At 37.8% G+C, this 17,886-nt stretch overlaps 2 protein-coding genes across 7 annotated transcripts in view; one reads left to right on the top strand and one right to left on the bottom strand.

The window, feature by feature from the left end:
- The window catches only part of LOC107691529 (uncharacterized protein KIAA1522 homolog), a 41,586-nt gene extending 29,877 nt beyond the window's left edge, over positions 1 to 11,709 (top strand). The window contains exons 3-9 of one of the 4 annotated variants that reach the window (XM_016490162.1): positions 6,278 to 6,433; positions 6,576 to 6,616; positions 7,118 to 7,244; positions 7,671 to 7,778; positions 7,929 to 10,496; positions 10,581 to 11,545; positions 11,634 to 11,709. In XM_016490162.1, the coding sequence (XP_016345648.1) occupies positions 6,278 to 6,433; positions 6,576 to 6,616; positions 7,118 to 7,244; positions 7,671 to 7,778; positions 7,929 to 10,496; positions 10,581 to 11,545; positions 11,634 to 11,678 (4,010 nt within the window). In that variant the 3' untranslated portion in view covers positions 11,679 to 11,709. Of the gene's footprint in view, positions 1 to 6,277; positions 6,434 to 6,575; positions 6,617 to 7,117; positions 7,245 to 7,670; positions 7,779 to 7,928; positions 11,550 to 11,633 lie in introns of all 4 variants that reach the window. The other 3 variants (XM_016490160.1, XM_016490159.1, XM_016490161.1) reach the window with 3 other exon arrangements.
- An 84-nt stretch (positions 11,710 to 11,793) lies between these two features.
- Positions 11,794 to 17,886, bottom strand: part of LOC107691530 (tyrosine--tRNA ligase, cytoplasmic-like) — a 15,486-nt gene continuing 9,393 nt past the window's right edge. For all 3 annotated transcript variants that reach the window (XM_016490163.1, XM_016490165.1, XM_016490166.1), the window contains exons 7-14: positions 16,056 to 16,148; positions 14,840 to 14,975; positions 14,683 to 14,768; positions 14,447 to 14,582; positions 14,187 to 14,287; positions 13,912 to 14,105; positions 13,660 to 13,801; positions 11,794 to 13,574 (exon numbers count right to left, since the gene is read on the bottom strand). In XM_016490163.1, the coding sequence (XP_016345649.1) occupies positions 13,464 to 13,574; positions 13,660 to 13,801; positions 13,912 to 14,105; positions 14,187 to 14,287; positions 14,447 to 14,582; positions 14,683 to 14,768; positions 14,840 to 14,975; positions 16,056 to 16,148 (999 nt within the window). In that variant the 3' untranslated portion in view covers positions 11,794 to 13,463. The remainder of the gene's footprint in view (positions 13,575 to 13,659; positions 13,802 to 13,911; positions 14,106 to 14,186; positions 14,288 to 14,446; positions 14,583 to 14,682; positions 14,769 to 14,839; positions 14,976 to 16,055; positions 16,149 to 17,886) is intronic.

The following is a 17,886-nucleotide window of genomic DNA, read 5'->3' as shown; positions in this document are numbered from 1 at the left end:
GTGAACTATTTCTTTATACTTTAATACAACAGTTTGTTAATTGTAGGTGTGCCATTACTTTTCTAAGCAATCAAACAAAAAAAAACAACAACAAAAAACTTAGAGGTGGGCACCCTTGTGAAAACGAAGTGTGCTTTATTGTATTGATTGTGCACTTGTAGTCTACGTGTAGAGTACACTGTCATGACTATGTTTCTCAACACACTTATTGTAAGTACACTTTTAAAGAGTGCACTTTGTAATAATGTCACATGAAAAGTTTTACCTTAAAGTACATTTTAAATGATCATGTCTTAATACCTTTTAATATCTTTTGTCGTTCTTTAAATGAGTGCACTTATTTTGATGTGTTGATGCTGGAGCATATGTAAAGTGCTTGATTATAATTTAAAATGTACAAATGTACTAAACTGCAGCTTCAGCATTACAAATGTCTAATTACAAATATTACAAAAATTACAAAAGTTCATACTGAAGTATTCTTTTAAAGTATTTTATTTTCGTAATAAATACTCTTTTTAAAAGTATGCTAAAGTGTATTTATTTTTCACAAGGGGACTCTTCACTTGACTTGACACCACTCATTTCTTCGGTTTGAAATATACTTTCAGCAAGATGTGACAAGTTGGTCTGTTTTTGTCAGTGGGGTCAAAGGTTACATGAAGGTTATAAAGCCTGGGGTAAGAACCTGTTCAGCTCCAATATCTAACACAACTGTTCACAGAAAGGAAGTAATACATGTTTTGTAAAAACCCTACAGGCCTAGTGATAGCAGACAAAATAATTGTGTTTTTAGTTACCAAACTATTAGCAATGAATGTTTTTGGTTGTTGCAAAACACTCCCCCATGGGCAAAAACCTGACAGTAAAGACTGGTTTGGAAGAAAACTGCTTACCGTGCTTTGAACTCAATTTAATTAATGTAATCATTACATCATGGAAAGAAGCGTGTTTCACCCACAGTGCCATGCACTGGTCGTGCATCCTGTTTTTCTGTACTTGAAGAATGTGGCTTTTCAGAATATATAATGTGCATGAATGGCCTGAGGATATACTTTCAGTGTGAGCTGTTAAATTTTTGTTCAAAAATAGCAATGCAACGTATACTTTTCAGGCCATAATAAAAGCATCAAAACATTTAAATGCATTGAAAATCAGAGGGCACACAGACTGTTAGAAAGTTTACGTGAATATGAGTAGCTCACAGAGCTTGAGCGTTGAGGCTTGGATGGCTCTCCTCGCTGTCCACAACAGCCTTCTGTGGTGTTAACGAATAAAAATACCACTGAACTCAAATCCCTCTCAGAATTTTTGCATTCGGCATGCGTTTGATTTAACGACAGTGGAAGGATATTCACTATTATATTTACATGTTTTTGGTTACTTTCTTTCTCTGTCTCTTTCTTTGCCTTTCTTGGAAACGCTTGGAACTTTTGACCACTGACAGTATTGCACAGCATTCCCAACTCCTAGATCCTAGATTAAATCCCTGACAGGGATATTGAAATCACTTCATAAAAATCATGTTATGAGAATATTTTCTGAACTTCTGAATGAATAAAAATACATTATGTAAAAGACACAGATTCAGCCACACAATGATGTGTGCAGTGTAATCCTGCACTATATTTGTCATGACAATGTAATTGACATTGTTTTGGTCGAAACGGCATGTTGCCTGGAGATGTTGTCACTAATGAATGATCAGATGGGATAAAGAGAGACAAAGACTTTGCTCAGGGTCTCACTCTGCTAACAAACACTGAAAACTGACAAATAGTCTCCCACCTCTACAGAAATATAAGCAAACAGGTTAAAAGCCATGCAGAGTCAAAAAAAGTGAGATGGATAAGAATAAGCACATGTAAATTGGCCATGTTTATGGATAGATTACAATGCATGAAGAAAGATTGTAAATATATTGCGCTAGCATGTACTGTAGATAGATTCAAAGCTTACAGACATGGACTAAAGGTCACAAAACTGTATTTTGATTTAATCGGGTGTTTAATTTAAACAACCCTCCCAACACAATATTTAATTTCATTTAATTCATTTTATAACACAACCTCATAAAGGGACAGAACAGTGGCCAGATTGAGATCCAATGGATATAAATAACAGGAGCATGAGCACAATACACACTCACGTAAATACTGGTATTGCTTAAAGAGAAACAGTAGATGCTTTAATTTGCATGGCTTAATGTCACCTCAACATTTAAGCACCACATGATGTCTTAAACCACTATTTACACAGATAAAGTATCTGTTTAAAAACAATATTTACAAGTTCTGTTAACAAGTCAAGTAAATGAATCCATCTTCTTGTTTATCAATGAACCCAGGTTCACTGGAAAAATGTACCTGTGGTGACGTTTCTTCAAAATAGTCATGTTGCTTCTTGATAAAACGTTAAAGCTTTATCGTGTTTGAAAATAAAGTACCACCAACACTAAGCTCTACCCTATATCTAACTGATAGTGCTAACAAAAGTAGGTTTGCTGAACCAACCGTATCATTTTAGATCGCTTCTCCAAGTCTTTGAGCTCTTTGAACGAGTGTTGTGACTTGCGTTTCACGGGACTCATACCTGAGCACTCTATATTGCAAGTTCAGTGCTGTACCGGGTGAGCTTCCAAGCAAGTTTACTACATCAGAAAAGCTGTAAATGTGGAGCTAGTTATGTGATGCAAATGTGTGTTACTGCCACTAGTGCTCATTTCAGCTGGAAACTGCAGTGAGTGTATGTATAGGTAGGGTTTTTAAGCTTTACAAAAATCTAGGTATACACACATTTTTCCAATGAGCCTAGGTTGTTATTAATATTCTAGAAGACTTGATGAAGCCTCAAGCTTGAGACAATTGCATTGATATTGATATATTTTCTCTCCCTCTACCACTCTCTAAACCTTAATGATCCTTGGATGTTCCTACACCTCACTGACCGTCTGTTATATACATGTATACTAAAAATGCCTATAGAAGCCTATAACTTTTAAAAAGTCAGGTACACCATAACAGAATAGCTGCTGTTTTTCTTATATTAGTGACATGCAGCTGCTTGTTAGCACCAAGCAACCTTGCATGACCTCTGTTATGATGATTAGAATACTAAGCAGATGGGATGCAACATAGAATCAGTGTATATTTCACTGTAACACTTTTATTGGTAATAACATATAACATTCAACATACGACCTTAGTCACTGGAGGAGGGGCTCTGTTTCTTTTGCAGACATTGCATCATGAAAATTAGACTGATGCTGTTTGGGATGAGAGCGATATACACTAAACAGATTTCCTGAAATCAAATATTACATATCTTATTAGGAATATATAAACATATTAATTTCCCACTACACACACAAATAACCCATGCATCAGTGTGTATATGAGAGTCTTGGGTGGGGATTTTGAGCCAGATTTTCAAAAATCATAGCATCCCAATCTTTTTTATTAAATGCTTTGCTTGAAAGGTGTTCTTGTGCTGCATTTCTTTAAAACAAAAGCCACTTGATTTGCTATTTTGTGATCTATTGCAGTGCCATAGTCATACCTTTTAAGCATGCTTTATGTGCCTACTAACATTTCTGTGGCCATTGTAAATTTAGTAAATTTAGTTTCCAAGCAGGGGTTTAGGGGTGGCAGATTAGCCAGGCTCCCCTGTCAAGGAAAATCCCAAGTTCAGTTGGTGTACGACACAATGGAGGAAAACAGCCAACACGTTGGGGACACCACTCTGTAAGATGCTGACAAAAACCGGGGTAAGGGGGAGGAGAGATGAAGAGGGGTGGGAAAGATCAGGGCAGCTGCAGGATTGGTGGCACACAGTAGATCTCATTGTGTCCGACCTGATTATCCTTCATGAGAGACAGCTAGTTGACATCCGTTAGTCTGCAGCCGCAGAAGTGGACAGTCGTTCATGATGCTGCTTAGTAAAAGAGTTTATCTCTTATCATTCAAGTAAAAGACACTTTCAAACTACAATGATCTCGGCCTGGACCGTTATCTCAAGATAGATATGGTGGTCTTCATAAGTAAAAACGTTCGATCTCTGTTGTCGATATTCAAGAAGAAGGGTGAGTAGATTCAAGAATTTATAGGCGATTATTCACATTCAAGATGGTGTTAATATATTGTCTTTCCAATGCGAATATTTTTTTATTATATTTAATTTTTCTAGACTGGAGTACTAGTGTTAACAAATGGTGTAAATGTAATGGCTGCTCTTTCCACAATTGTATTTATTACAAGTTGACGGAAAGTTCTCTGTGTTCACCTTCCTGTATCTGTAACAGGTGCCTTCTCTTTGCTTAAAATGTTGGTAACACTGAGGGACTTTGAGACAGTTTACAGACTCAAAACTAATGTACCTAAACAGATAGAGATAATTATTACAGAGTAAAAAGAGAATAAGGTTTTCAGTCCATAACCTTGCTGTAACTTTTACTGTTCATACTTGAGGGTACAAGGTCAGAAGTCGCGTACAGTTCAATCCTTAGCATGCACACTTAACTTCATTTTACCAGCATAACTTTAGGGAATATTGTTTGTAAATGTTGTTTTCATTTAGTACTCTTAAAATTAACAAAATTAAAGGAATGTTTCAGTTTAAATACAAGTTAAGCTTAATAAAAACGTTTCATTTTTTTTAATCAAACCCATAAAATGTGTTGACTAAAATCCACTTGAAATGGAAGTCTACTGTGGAATTGGTGAATATTTGCTGTATATTGGAGTATAAAATATATAGCTGTTAATGTTTTTTTATGAAAGAGATCCGTGTGCATTACTTTAATTTTAAAAGAAATAATTTGCCAAATAGACTCATACAGTGCACTTGCCTACACTGTGTTTTGACTTTCTGTTGTATCACAATGCCTGTAGTCAGTGCCAGGACACCTGACACCCCCCATGGGATGTACCAAGAAGCTTAAAAGGTAATACCGATTGAACAGTTAGAAATCTGCATAAATGGCTAAGAGGCTGAGGAGAAGATCTCTTTTAAGGGAAAGTCCTTGTCCTAAAACACCCTCATTAACTCCACTTTGCAATGCCTTTCGGAAGCATCAGAACTTTTATCTATGGCCAGTAGTGTAAGGCACTCAGGCGGTATGTAAGGAAGAGGACAGGGGTACGAGTATGAAGTTTCTCACTGTTCCTTTGAGCGTGTCCCAGTCTAACGATAGGCACCCTCAAGTGTCCCATTTCTCGCTATTGTAAAGTTAACAGTGAGTCTCAGTGCAAGTCCGATGTGAAGGCCACTAAGGTAATTCATAGTGCTTTGATGTTTGCAATGCTTTGCATGTTTTATGAATAAATTTGCCAGTATTAGATATCTGAAAATGAAATACAGCTTACCAGATTTTCTAGAAGATTGTTTAATATTCTTATTGGGTCAATCCATATTATATAGTATCTGCTAACAGGAACAAGAGCTGTATCATGACTGCTGAGAATTTAGGCGAATTTCTGATATTTTAAGGAATTAAAGATCATAAGAGATTACCTGGTCACAGCATGAGTGTGAAGTCCATTACTGTGTTGGAAATCTGCAATCAACATGTGCCTCTAACGTCCGTCAAAATCTGACTAGAATTAGCAGCCAGCCAGGTGTTGCTGCTGGATAGAGAGAATGGGCATATTTAGAGCATTTGACAGCCAGATTTATGAGCTTTCACTGCACCTCATTCACAAAATGGGTGTGCAGAAATCTTCAATCAGTCATGTTTCAAATTTCTCACTGAAATAAAAAAAAAGGTCACACTTTAGTTTGGGGAACAATTCTCACTATTAAATAACTGTTAACTATGACTTTTGCCTAAAAAAACCTCCTAATTTGCTGCTTATTAATAGTAAGGTATAGTTGTTAAGTTTGGGTATGGGGTAGGGTAAAGGCGTCATGCAGAATAAGGCATTAATATGTGCTTTATAAGTACTAATAAACAGCCAATATGCTAGTAATATGCATGCTAATGAGCAACTAGTTAATAGTGAGAATTGGTCGCTAAACTAAAGTGTTACAAAAAATTTGAATGGGGTATTTTAATGTTGACTTTTGCTGTGCCTCTAGCAAGGCTGTCCTGCTAATGCATCACTGTTTTGATTTGATTTGGAAGAAACAGTTAAACTTTCCTTAAACTCTCCTTAAAAACTTTGACAGACTGGCTGCGATTTGATAATCTCATGCTGCATGTTTAGGAGAAGCTTGGGAGAATGACTGCATCCATTTTTTTATGTGAATAACAATACCTTTCCCTTCCCTCTATTTTTAGCAGGCCAAAAGCAGAATGAGCCAAGAAAGCTGACTGTACACTACACAGCCACCCAGCACTACCAGGAGAATGTGTTCATAGAGGGAAGCAGGCCACAGTACCTGGAAGACCTGCATTCTGAGGCCCAGGAGGGACTGAAGATACTACAACAGGAGGGTGAGCCATACGCCCATCTTATGCCCATATTTTTTTATACAAAACATGATCTATGACAACCTTAATGCACTGCTCACAGTCTGGCCTTCTAACGTACAACTGTGTTTTCTGATGCACCTCACTCAGTCTTTCTTCCATACAGAGAACAAAAATGGACTGGACTTTCAGGATGATCAGACTTTGGTAAGCCTCCGAAGATTATATATCAATATATATGGCAGTTTCCACAAATATGGTATAATTTAGCATCCCATTCTGCTTAAAGCATTAAAAATCCTAATTTTTTTTCTTAGCATGTCAGACAACTAGCATGAAAAGTTGTTCAATTTAAACAAATCAAATGTTTTCAAACCCCTTAAAATGGCAGTTTTGCCCTGCCCCATCTCTTAGGTCTGGTCTTGAACTTTTGACTGTATCTAACAAATAAAATCATTAGAGTCATCAAACTTTAATTACTTCAATTTTTAGGGCCTTGTTCCAACAAACCTCTGAGGATAAGCTTTAGTTGTAATTTTAAGGGAATTACCGCTAAGATTTTATTTTTTTTGCCAACATAATGCAGGCCCTTTCTTGTACCCTATTCATTGAAGAGGCATATCACTTAACTCTTTAAAATGAAAACATCTATGCATAACTTGAACCTTTAATGAACACTTTTTACTGATGGCCTCCATTTCTCCACAGCCAGAGGAAGATACAAGCTCAAAAGAAAGAGATGAATCACTTGAGACTGATAGCACTGCTGGACACTCCGTCATTTCAGTGTCAACGGTCTCAGCAGTCTCCTCACGTCCAGTGCTTACACGTCAAGGTATACAATGCTGATTTAATAAGGAGGCCTAGAAATAAAGCACGCTTACTGGCACATACTACCTCTTGTTTTTTCCCTCTAAAGTGATTTCAGGTTTAACAATACATTTGTTTGCCACCCTTATAATCTATATTGTAGTGGGGCAGTTCGAGCAAAACATGACAGTGGTATTGCAATGCAAAGACAAAATCATACATTTTGTCAAAATAGCTATGATCTGTCCTGTGATAGTTTCCTAGAAAATGTGATATCAGTTCAGATATTAAAAAAAAAAAAAAAAAAAAAAACTTGTTTGTTAGTGTAGTGTAGCCATCACTTTGAGTATGACCTGAGATTTAATTTGGAATAACAAAACAACTGAAGAAAACTGTATGATATATTTTTCCTTGGTATTCAATCGCTGTTATGTTGTATCATTCCCTTTAGGTTCCACATTTAAGCCCTTGAACCCAGTTAAACAACTGGACAAGACCAAGAGGAGAAGTAGAAGAACAACTATAATGGGCATACCACAACAAGTCCAAAGAGAGCTGGGCATGTAAAACTGTTATTGTCAAATATTAAGAAAATATATTTTTTTAGCATGACACCTTAAAACGGCAACTTTGATCAATATATGAGATTACACAAACTGTTCCGCCTAAAATAGAAGAATGACATTACTTCGTTTTATTTCTATTGAAGAAATGACAAGAGGAACTATACTGCAGCAGCGTCCAGACGAAGAACATGATGGTGAAGTTGATTCCTCTGGCAGAGTTGTCATCCCAACAGTTGATGGAGAGCTCCCTTCAGTAAATCACGAAGGGGCTCGTGTACACCTGCAGAACGTTGTAGTTCTTCAGACATCAAGAGATGAGGAGTTTCTAATAAACCACATTCATTCTGTTTACCAAGATGAGTTAAACCGAAAGCTTGGGATAGGAGCATGCCCTACACAGAGGCCAAAGTCTCTTGCTGTGCCAGGGATGACCACTTCCTCTTTCCTGCATGAGCCTCAAGGTCCCGTTATGTCTATTTCACCACAGGCAACTTATTTATCTAAGATTATTCCAAACGCGATTCTGCCTGCTGCAATAGACATAATTGAAATTAATCATGATCACAGCCGGCGCAGTACAAATAAAGTTAGCAAGAGTAGTTTAGCATCAGCTAGTCCAGCTTCTTCACAATCTGGAGGTGACACAAATCAAGATCCAACTACCACTAGCCCCAGCAGGAGTCATTCACAATCATCTGAGACTATTGTCTCCAACTCCTCCACAATCTCTTCAAAAGCAAAGTGTCTACAAACATTTGTTGCTGACAGCACCAAAGAAGTTTCAGATTTAATCCCAAAGGACATAAGTGATACAAGTTCAAGCAGTTGTAAAAGCTCTAACAGTAACAGTACAAATCACAGACTGGACCACAGGGATATCGGTGAAGTAGGGGAAATTGTCAGAAACAGCCATTCATTCTCTCGTAATCTCTCTGTAATGAAGACAAAATTACCACCAGCACCACCCCAGAGAACCTATTCCCTTCACCATGAAAAACTTAAGTGGAGATCAAGGGAACTGGTAGACATAAAAGATCTCAAACATATGGCACCAAATGATGGGCAAACTGGTAGAGATCTTAGCAGTGCAAAAGACCATCAGTCCATCAATAATGAGAAGGGTTCTGTCCATTCTTCAATGCTTAACTCATCAAGAGATTTTCAGTCAACTGTGAAATCCAGTCCGCTTAGTCCTGATAAAGCTTTTACTGGAAGTCATGTCAGATCAGGTAACTCATCCCCACAGAAAACTGGTGAAGAATCTGGTGAAAACAAATTTGATAGGACTTTGTCTCCTTCGAGTGGATACTCAAGCCAAACTGGGACACCTACGCATTCCCCTAAAGAGGTCAGTCCCTCCTCACCTGGAAAGAGAAGAGTAAAGCCTTCAAATCCTGAGAGAACAGGTGTAAAGACCTCGCCGGTGGTTTCAGTCTCTTCATCAATGACATCTCTATCTTCTGTCACATCAGACATAGCACATCATGACATTCAAACCAACAACACTCCGTCGGAGCTATTAAAGTGCTCCCCACCTGTTACAACAGTGAAAAACAAGGTGACACCAACACACCCAACTATTGCCCTTAGGGAACTGTTCAACGTTCCCCCTCCACCCAAGGTAAAAGCCCCATCTCCCCCACCCCCTGAAACCTGGATTCACAATAAATGCACACATGAACTATTATGTGGCCCAGGTCCAAACCCCCATAGGTTACATCAGCTTCAAAAACAGCAAAAAGGGTCATTAATAGGTAAAAATCAAAACACAAATTCAATACAAATCACTGAACAAATTATCCCAAAGATGCTGACAACAGAAAAAGTTAAGTCAGGGACCCAACTGGAGAACAAAGAAGCTGTAAAAGAACAAAATGAGCCCATGTCACCACAAGTGCATGAACAAATGATAGTAGACCCTCCAGATTTGAGGCAAAATGAAAGCTCAACATTACACAATGACTTAAATGAACTAGAAAGTACAAAATTCCTTAAGGAGGTCAACCAGAACATTCATACACAAGATCAGAGAACTGTAGAGGATCAAAAGGAAAAAGGAAGCCAAAAACTCCCTGCAACGAAGGTACCAACTATCAAAGTTGATCAAAGTATGCTGTCACAAACAAACTGTGAAGTCAAACCAAATCCTGAAATAGTGAGCACAACATGCACCCTAAGGAATGATGAAAACAGTGAGGAGAACAAAGGAAACTGGATTGTTAAGGACATTCTCAATCACAAACAATTGCAAACTCTCGGTACAGAAGTACCTGAGGCCAAGTGCATTTCTCCTCCTCCTTCTCCACCTCCAGAACACCACCCTCCACCACCACCTACTAAAAAGATGTCAGGCTCCTCAGTGTCTATACCACCATCTGATGAAGATGAAGATAAACAAGAAACAGAGGAACAGGTGACTCTCCTGGAGTCTTCTTGGCCTCCACCACCTCCACCAGTGGAAGAGTCAACTGACTTGATGTTTGAGGAACAAGCTGAACGTGACTTCCCCCCACCACCTCCCTCGTTCATCCATGAACCCCTTTCAGAGATATCTGTCAATTGCCATGACGAATCATGTGGACAGCCAGACAATATAGAATTGAGGTCATCTAATTCCTCAGATATGGCCAGCAGTTCAGACCAAGACTCTGAAATACATACCATTCTGCCAACAAGAACTGTACAAAATGATATGGAGGACAGGCAACAAGGTAAGCCTTGTAACAACATGTCACACTTCTCTGTGGACGAAAACACAACTGTAGCCTCTCCTAAAATGTCCTCTCTTTTACCAGATGAACTTGTACAAGGGGAGGAAATGCCAGCACAAGATTCATCAGAGCTAACATCACTTGATACCAAAGCAGATTCCACTAACGTGCCACTTGCACCTCCTCGTCCAGTGGAAGACCAATCCACTGTTAACTTCCGAAAGCACCTGAGCCTCATAAACAAAGACAACCAGAGCAAAGAACTGCTGTGCCGTCACAAAAGCACACCTGTTCCAAAGGAGGATGCCAACATTCCCCTTGTCACACCTTCCTTACTTCAGATGGTGCGACTAAGATCTGTAACTGTAGGTGAAGATCAAGCTAACAATTATAGCAAACCAAGTACTGAGTCCACAACAAATGAGGATCATAGTATTACTAGTCAAGCAACTCCACAAAAGCCTATTCGCAAATCCTTGACCTTGAAGTCTAACTCACCTGCTAAGTCAACTCCTGCTCCACCCACAGTCCCATCCATGCGTCTTCAAGAGGCTATTCGTATGAAGACCGCTGCAATGTCCTCTAGTGGAGTACCTGCAATGCTTAATCTACGCTTAACCTCAACTAGTGGTACTAGTTCACCTGTGCCATCCCCTAAAACACCAGATGGCTGTGACTTGCATAAGTCCCCTGCATCTACAGCCAGCTTTATCTTCTCCAAAAGCACAAAGAAAGTTGTCATTGAAACACCTACTTCTCCTGAGGTCCAAGCAAGCGTCAAACAAAGTCTTGCAGCTGAGATAATGCAGATTTCCGACCAAGCCAAGACAATGGTTACAAATGGGACAAAAAAGCCAATTAAGGTGCCGCCACCTGTTGCTAAGAAACCAGTGCATGGAACAAATCCTCCCAACAAGACAGTGAATGCAACACCGGATAAGACTGAGATCTTGACAAATAAACAAATAATGAAGGTTGAAGTTAATGGGCAAAGTGATCAAGTGCATCCTGCTGGTCAGCGAGCACAATCATCAGGAAACCAGAAGCAAGCAAGTAAGGAAGTATTCACAGGTTGTTTTAGTTTGTGCATTAAATTAAGATGAAACCATGTAAATGATGATTATATTTCTTTTTCAGGAAGTACAGAGACTGCATGTTGAAGAGTCAGGACACATGAGTTGAGTTTTGATTGGACTGTTTAGTCACAGTATGGCAAAGACAAGAGGACAAAGCAAGTGATGAAAGCCCAAGATGGATCTTGTTCAAGGATCCATGGATTCCTAAAAATACCATGGATACTTAAAAGCCTTAGCCTGGAGAAATGGCCTTCAAATGTATGCAAAAAGCTTTTTCCCAATCTGTTTTATACAATAGCTTTATTACAGCTTCAAGTATTTTTCTACACGAGTTTGTCTGCTTTGGGAAGAGTCACTTTTACTTTATTGTGGACTTAAAAAAAGCTAACGACTGCAAGATTGAACTGACATCTAGTGGTCACTAGTGGTAGTAATCACTGCTTGCCGTAAAAAAGTCCAAACCTGTTATAATCTTTTTGACATAATCCAAATATGTCCAAGCACATAGATTGATTACTAGCTTTTAATGAAAGAAGTTGATTCTACTAACAGTTTTGAAAGTTTTAGTGCTACTGCAGTCAACCTTGCTTTCAGCAAATATGTATAGATGTATAGAACCACCTGCACCTTTATGAATGTTGCAGTATGCTGACCATGGCTGAAACATATACACACAAAACATTTACATATTTACTTTTCATTAGATTAAAGCACTTTGTAAGCTAAATGCGGCATTTATTTTCAAACCAGCAAACAGGTAAGAGTATTACTGATGTTCCTTCTAAAATTGATGTAAAAGTATACATACACAAATACTTTAGTAGCTATTTACTTCAAGGTAGGAGTGAAGAGAATTACTACACTGTTTAAAAAATAAATATGCATTAAAGATATTTATAGATTTTCCTTTTTTTTTTTTAAACTGTTTTTCAATTCCTGGTGCTTTTCAACATCACTGACAGCCATACAAACATAACATCATATATAAGCCCCCCAAACCACAATATATTTTGTTTTTGATGGATGGAAATCCTCTTCTTCTTATCTGGTAAGCTACTACACCACTTTTTTTTCATAAGTAAATGATAATTTCCTCAATCTTCAATCAAGCATTAAATTTAATTGCTTATATGGTAAGGTATGAAAATAGGCTCCCATACTTGTATTGCCAGTTTCATATATTTCAATATTTCCTTTCAGCAGATCAAGCTGTAAAGGTACTTTCAGAGACATTTCCATCATTATTTCCATTAAGACATATAGGAAATGGTTATGAATCGTTGTTTATTTCAATGAATTTGGTTAACATCGGATGAGTTCTGAATGTTATATTACATGAACTTTCATATGTTTTCCTGTGAAGTAAGCCAACTAATCATAAAATATGTATACATAACAGTTTATTGTGTATATATATCTGAACAGTTTCCACTAATGGTTAAATAGTTAGAACATTGTCAAACTGGAGACTGATCATTGTAAGCAATGACCTATTTCCAGACATGGCACTACAGGAGGACCTGAGTTTGAGGATAACAGATGAACTCCTGCAAAAGTCTTCATTTGTCATTCAAACAAATGAGCATTGCATTATTTACTGCAGTACTTTGTGTAAAACATCCTGGACGGCAATACATGCAATGTAAAGCACAGATGATACCCATATGTATTCTGCTGCAGTAATCATGTGCTATTAGATTATTCACAGGTTGATATGGCTGAATGGGACAGATGAATTTAAATAATGTCATTATAAGCCATTTGCTTCTCAATTAGAGTCAGTTAACAGTTTTGGATGGCAATGATGAGTAATACCTGACACTGTCACAGGGATACTGGGCTGTCATGGAAACTCTAGCTTTGAAGATTTTGAGAGAAATTGTGAAGACAACTAGCAAATATTTCCACCCTTCAGTGTTTTACAGGTGATCTGTCCAAGTTTGGTCATCAGATTTTGCTCTTTCCATTGTGCAAAACACTCGTCTGTGATCTTCAGATCCACCTGAAAAGATCAGACAAATAAACATACAACCAAGAATGAGATTCAAACATGAATGTTTAAGTACAAAAATATAAAACTCACATACCTGCAACTTCTCAAACACCGTTTTCTTTGGTTTCAATTCATCATCTGGTTTGCCTGATTCATACCCTTCTACATAAACACGGTCTCCTGGTGCTGATCCTTCTGGTGGATCCAAAGGCTCCACTTTCCTGGGCTCTTCCTCACTAAAGGCCATCACATTCAGAAAGATCAAAAATCAAGATGATTTTTACTATAAGAAGAACTTAGCTGATTAAATGAAATGGTTGAAATAGGGTTTATCAGTCCTACTAACATTGAAGCACAGAGCAGCATGGCTTGGGATTCAATCCCCCTCATCTTCTGGGGCTTTAGGTTGCATAGCAACACCACAAGACGGTCCTGAAGCTGCTCCTGGGAGAGGTAGGCCACCAGTCCACTCACTACAGTCCGCGGCTGTTCCTCGCCCACATCAATCTTCTCTAAATATAGTGAGTCTGCATCTGGATGCTAACAGGTCAGGAAACAGAGTTATTTAAACAGCCACTTACTAGTAAAATTAATTGTAAAATTATTGTTGGCTTTCTCTACCTTTTCTACACTGATGACTTTGCCCACTCTGATGTCCAGTCTGGATGGGATGACCTCCTCCTCATCTGCGGTTTGTTTAGGGTTGCCCTTCGCTCCTCCTTCTGTGAAGCAATGACAATTTAAACTGTGTGTAAATGGATGTGCAAGTTCTTCCTTTCTCTAAAACTCAATCTAGAACTTGAAGAAGCACTGTTAAATGGGTTCATAAGTGTAAGTGATTATGTCCAAAATGTTTTTAGGCATTGTGTATTTTCGCTCACTGTTTTTAGAGGGCTCTGGGTAAGCTGATGCTGTCAGTTTCTTCAACGCTGGCATCTCAAACTTCTTCCTGATGGGGTCCAACAGTTTGTTAAGAGCCAACTCTACTGAAGCCTTCAGGTCACCAGGATGGATTTGCTGCAGGTAAGCAATGAGGGGTCAACATATGATGCTCAACTCAATTTATGTAAACATATGTCATTCATACATTAAGTAAATATAAGTACTGTTTAGATACCTCTGCAGCAAAGTCCCTCTCCACTTCCTCATAGTCTGTGTAGACTTTGTCACCTCCCCACTTTGGATCTCTTTTAATAATAAACTCTGAAAACATAACACAACATTAAGCACTAGATGTTTACATTTCCGAATTTTCCTAAATTGCCTGAGCTCACCTGAGTGCAAAGGGAAAAGCACATGTTTAACAAAGGACATAACTCCATTATTCTCCACATTTCCAGGCTCACAGAAGGCTTTCTTTAACTTCTTCTTCACCTCTTGGTTCTTATCCAGCAGGTCAATCTTGGATTCCTGTAACAGATATGAAAGTTTAAGAGTGATAAATCTTAGTAATATTAACCCAACACCTGGAATATAACAGCACAGACCTGCCAACCTTGGAAAAAAATTGTGAGTACCATCAGTGTGATGGGACAGGACACAGGTTTGGGTGGTGGGGGTTCATAGATTCCTAGATAGGTACATTATTACCTGAAGCTCTTTGATGGCTAATGACAAAATCATAATTGCACAATGTGCAAAATGCAAGATTTAATGTTAAATATTTTCCAAAGGTTAGCAGGTCTGCACTAGGTCACACACACCTTAAACCATGGTTTTCGGTTCAGTTCGGATGGCTCGGCACATCAGAGTATTATATATGTTTTTTGTTTTTTTTTGTGATTTCTGATTTAAAATGCTATTTAAAAAAACCTCCAGTACACGTTAATTAAAACTCCAGTACACTTCTGTACACTGTAGAAAAACGTGGATTATCATATGTCTACTTCAAATTTCTTATTTTTATGGATTGGCCATTATTGGGCGCTATAAACACATGTAATGTTTGTTTCATTCATACTGGACGCCAGAGGGCCAGAAACTCCACATGTGCATCACAGAAGTAATAGAACTGATGACACTCCAGGAAATCCCTTATATGGATAAAAGCATCCAGCTATCGCTGTGACTGCATTAAAAGATAGAAACATTTTGAATGATGAAATTTGAAGACAATAAACACTCGTATAGTTTATCTGTGTTCTTCAAGCCATCTTGGGTATTTTCATAATAATTACGTATATTTATAATCCATTGCAAATCGACATAGCCTCTTTTAACAGTATAGAATATATTTTCTGCCTCATTCTGTGATAAGAAGTCACATCAGATCACGAAAGGAGGTAATTTCAAACATTCGACTGATTTTATGGAGTAATAACATGTTCTCTTTTTTTGGACAACAGGTTTAGAAACGCTTCTCATTCATAAGCCTCTATCCCATCCCATCAAATCAATAGGATTCTTTGATTACATAAATCAAAGAATGTGATTGTAAATTTTTATCTTACAGCTTTCTTGAAATCTGTGAAGGTGTGGATGCTACCGTACCTCCTCAGAGGAGCTCATCTTGCCCCCCGTCAGTCCAGGCACCATTGGGTTCATCATATGGATACGTTTGGTGTACCCAAGAGAGGGCAGATACTGAAAAATAAGAAAAAAAACAATAGTTGTAAAAAACTAAATGTATCCATCAAACACACACACACATTCACTGGGATCAGCACACAGTCATCAAATCAGTACGATATCATGGGAGAACGCTTGATTCACACATTATTCTGTCCAGTCCTTGCCAGTAGGCTTGCTGCGATAGTCGGTGTTACCGGTTTTTATAGTAATAAAACTAATTTAGTTCAGTTAGAGAACAGACACTACAATTAAAGTTTAAGATTTACTTTCGAAACGAAATGCAAAAGCGCCTGTTTGGCAATATTTTGTATTTTGAAAAGGCTATGTTGACTTTTGCCGTATATCTAAGGTGATTTTGTACGTTTTTTTTTAAAACATTAGTTTCTTATTTATTTGGTTGTGTTTGATGATTTTTAATGTATTTAAATTTTGTAATTTATTTATTTTACATCAAGGTGTATGCCGTGCCTCCAAGCTTTCTTATTCATTTTGCTAATAAACGTTTCTTATTTATTTTTATATATATATATAAATACATACATTTTAAACTTTGTGTAAGTTATTTATTTTATATTAGGCCTATAGCATGGTGTATTTTTATTCGGTTTGTTAACAAAAGTTCTGTGTTTAATATAAGTGACTTGTTATACCATTTTGTTGTTCTCCATTCAAGCAATTGATGCCGAATTGACGCTAATTGAAAGTAAAATATGCACGGGCATTTATAAGCTATTTAAAAGCGAAGGAAAGGGAGAAAAATAGGGAAAACCCCAATGAACCCCACCTCCCGGTGATATCGGTATTACCGGTGTTGTCACATGTCGATTAACTGGTGGGAAAATTTCCACACCGTCACAACCCTACTTGCCAGACATATCCGATGCATCAAGAAAGATTTGTTTTAAGACTTATTTATATATTTCGCTTTGGTGTAGGAGTAGGAAATAACAGCTTTAGCTTTTCAAACATATTTCTACAAATATAATAATCGAGTTTTTTGTATTTACTACTGGCAAACTAAATCAAAAGATGCAAAAGAAGAAAAAAAATATTAAATCAAATATTTTTGAGAAGCATCTTTTGTGCCTTATTCACAGTACAGTCGTGGCCAAAAGTTTTGGCAGTGACATAAATTTTGTGTTTTGCAAAGTTTGCTGCTTCAGTATTTGTAGATTATTTTTCCACATGATTCTATGGTATACTGAAAAACAATGATAAGCATATCATAAGGTTTAAAGACTTTTATTGGCAAAAAATATAATGAGTCAATATTTACAGTGTTGAACCTTGTTCTTCATAACCTCTGCAATTCGCTCTGGCATGCTGGATATTAGCTTCTGGGCCAAATCCTAACTGATGGCGATCCATTCTTGCCTTATTAGTTCTCAGAGTTGATCACAATTTGTGGGCTTCTGCTTGTCCACTCGCCTTTTGAGGACTGACCACAGGTTCTCTATGGGATTGAGATCCGGGGAGGTGCCGGGCCACGGATCTAAAATTTCAATGTAATGATCTTCAAGCCACTTCTTTATCACTCTTGCTTTGTGACATGGTGCTCCATCATGCTGGAAAATGCACGGATCATCACCAAATTGCTCATGGATCGTTAGAAGAAATCGCTCTTGCAGGACGTTTTAATACCATTCTTTATTCCTGGCAGTGTTTTTGGGCAGAATTATGAGAGAGCCCACTCCCTTGGTTGAAAAGCCCCACACATGGATGGTCTCAGGATGCTTCACTGTTGGCACAA

This window comes from Sinocyclocheilus anshuiensis, unplaced genomic scaffold (genome assembly GCF_001515605.1).
Source record: "Sinocyclocheilus anshuiensis isolate Anshui unplaced genomic scaffold, SAMN03320099.WGS_v1.1 scaffold162, whole genome shotgun sequence".
Taxonomy (NCBI): Eukaryota; Metazoa; Chordata; class Actinopteri; order Cypriniformes; family Cyprinidae; genus Sinocyclocheilus; species Sinocyclocheilus anshuiensis.
Note: the sequence above shows the minus strand (reverse complement) of the source record. Positions and strands in the feature narration are given on the sequence as shown.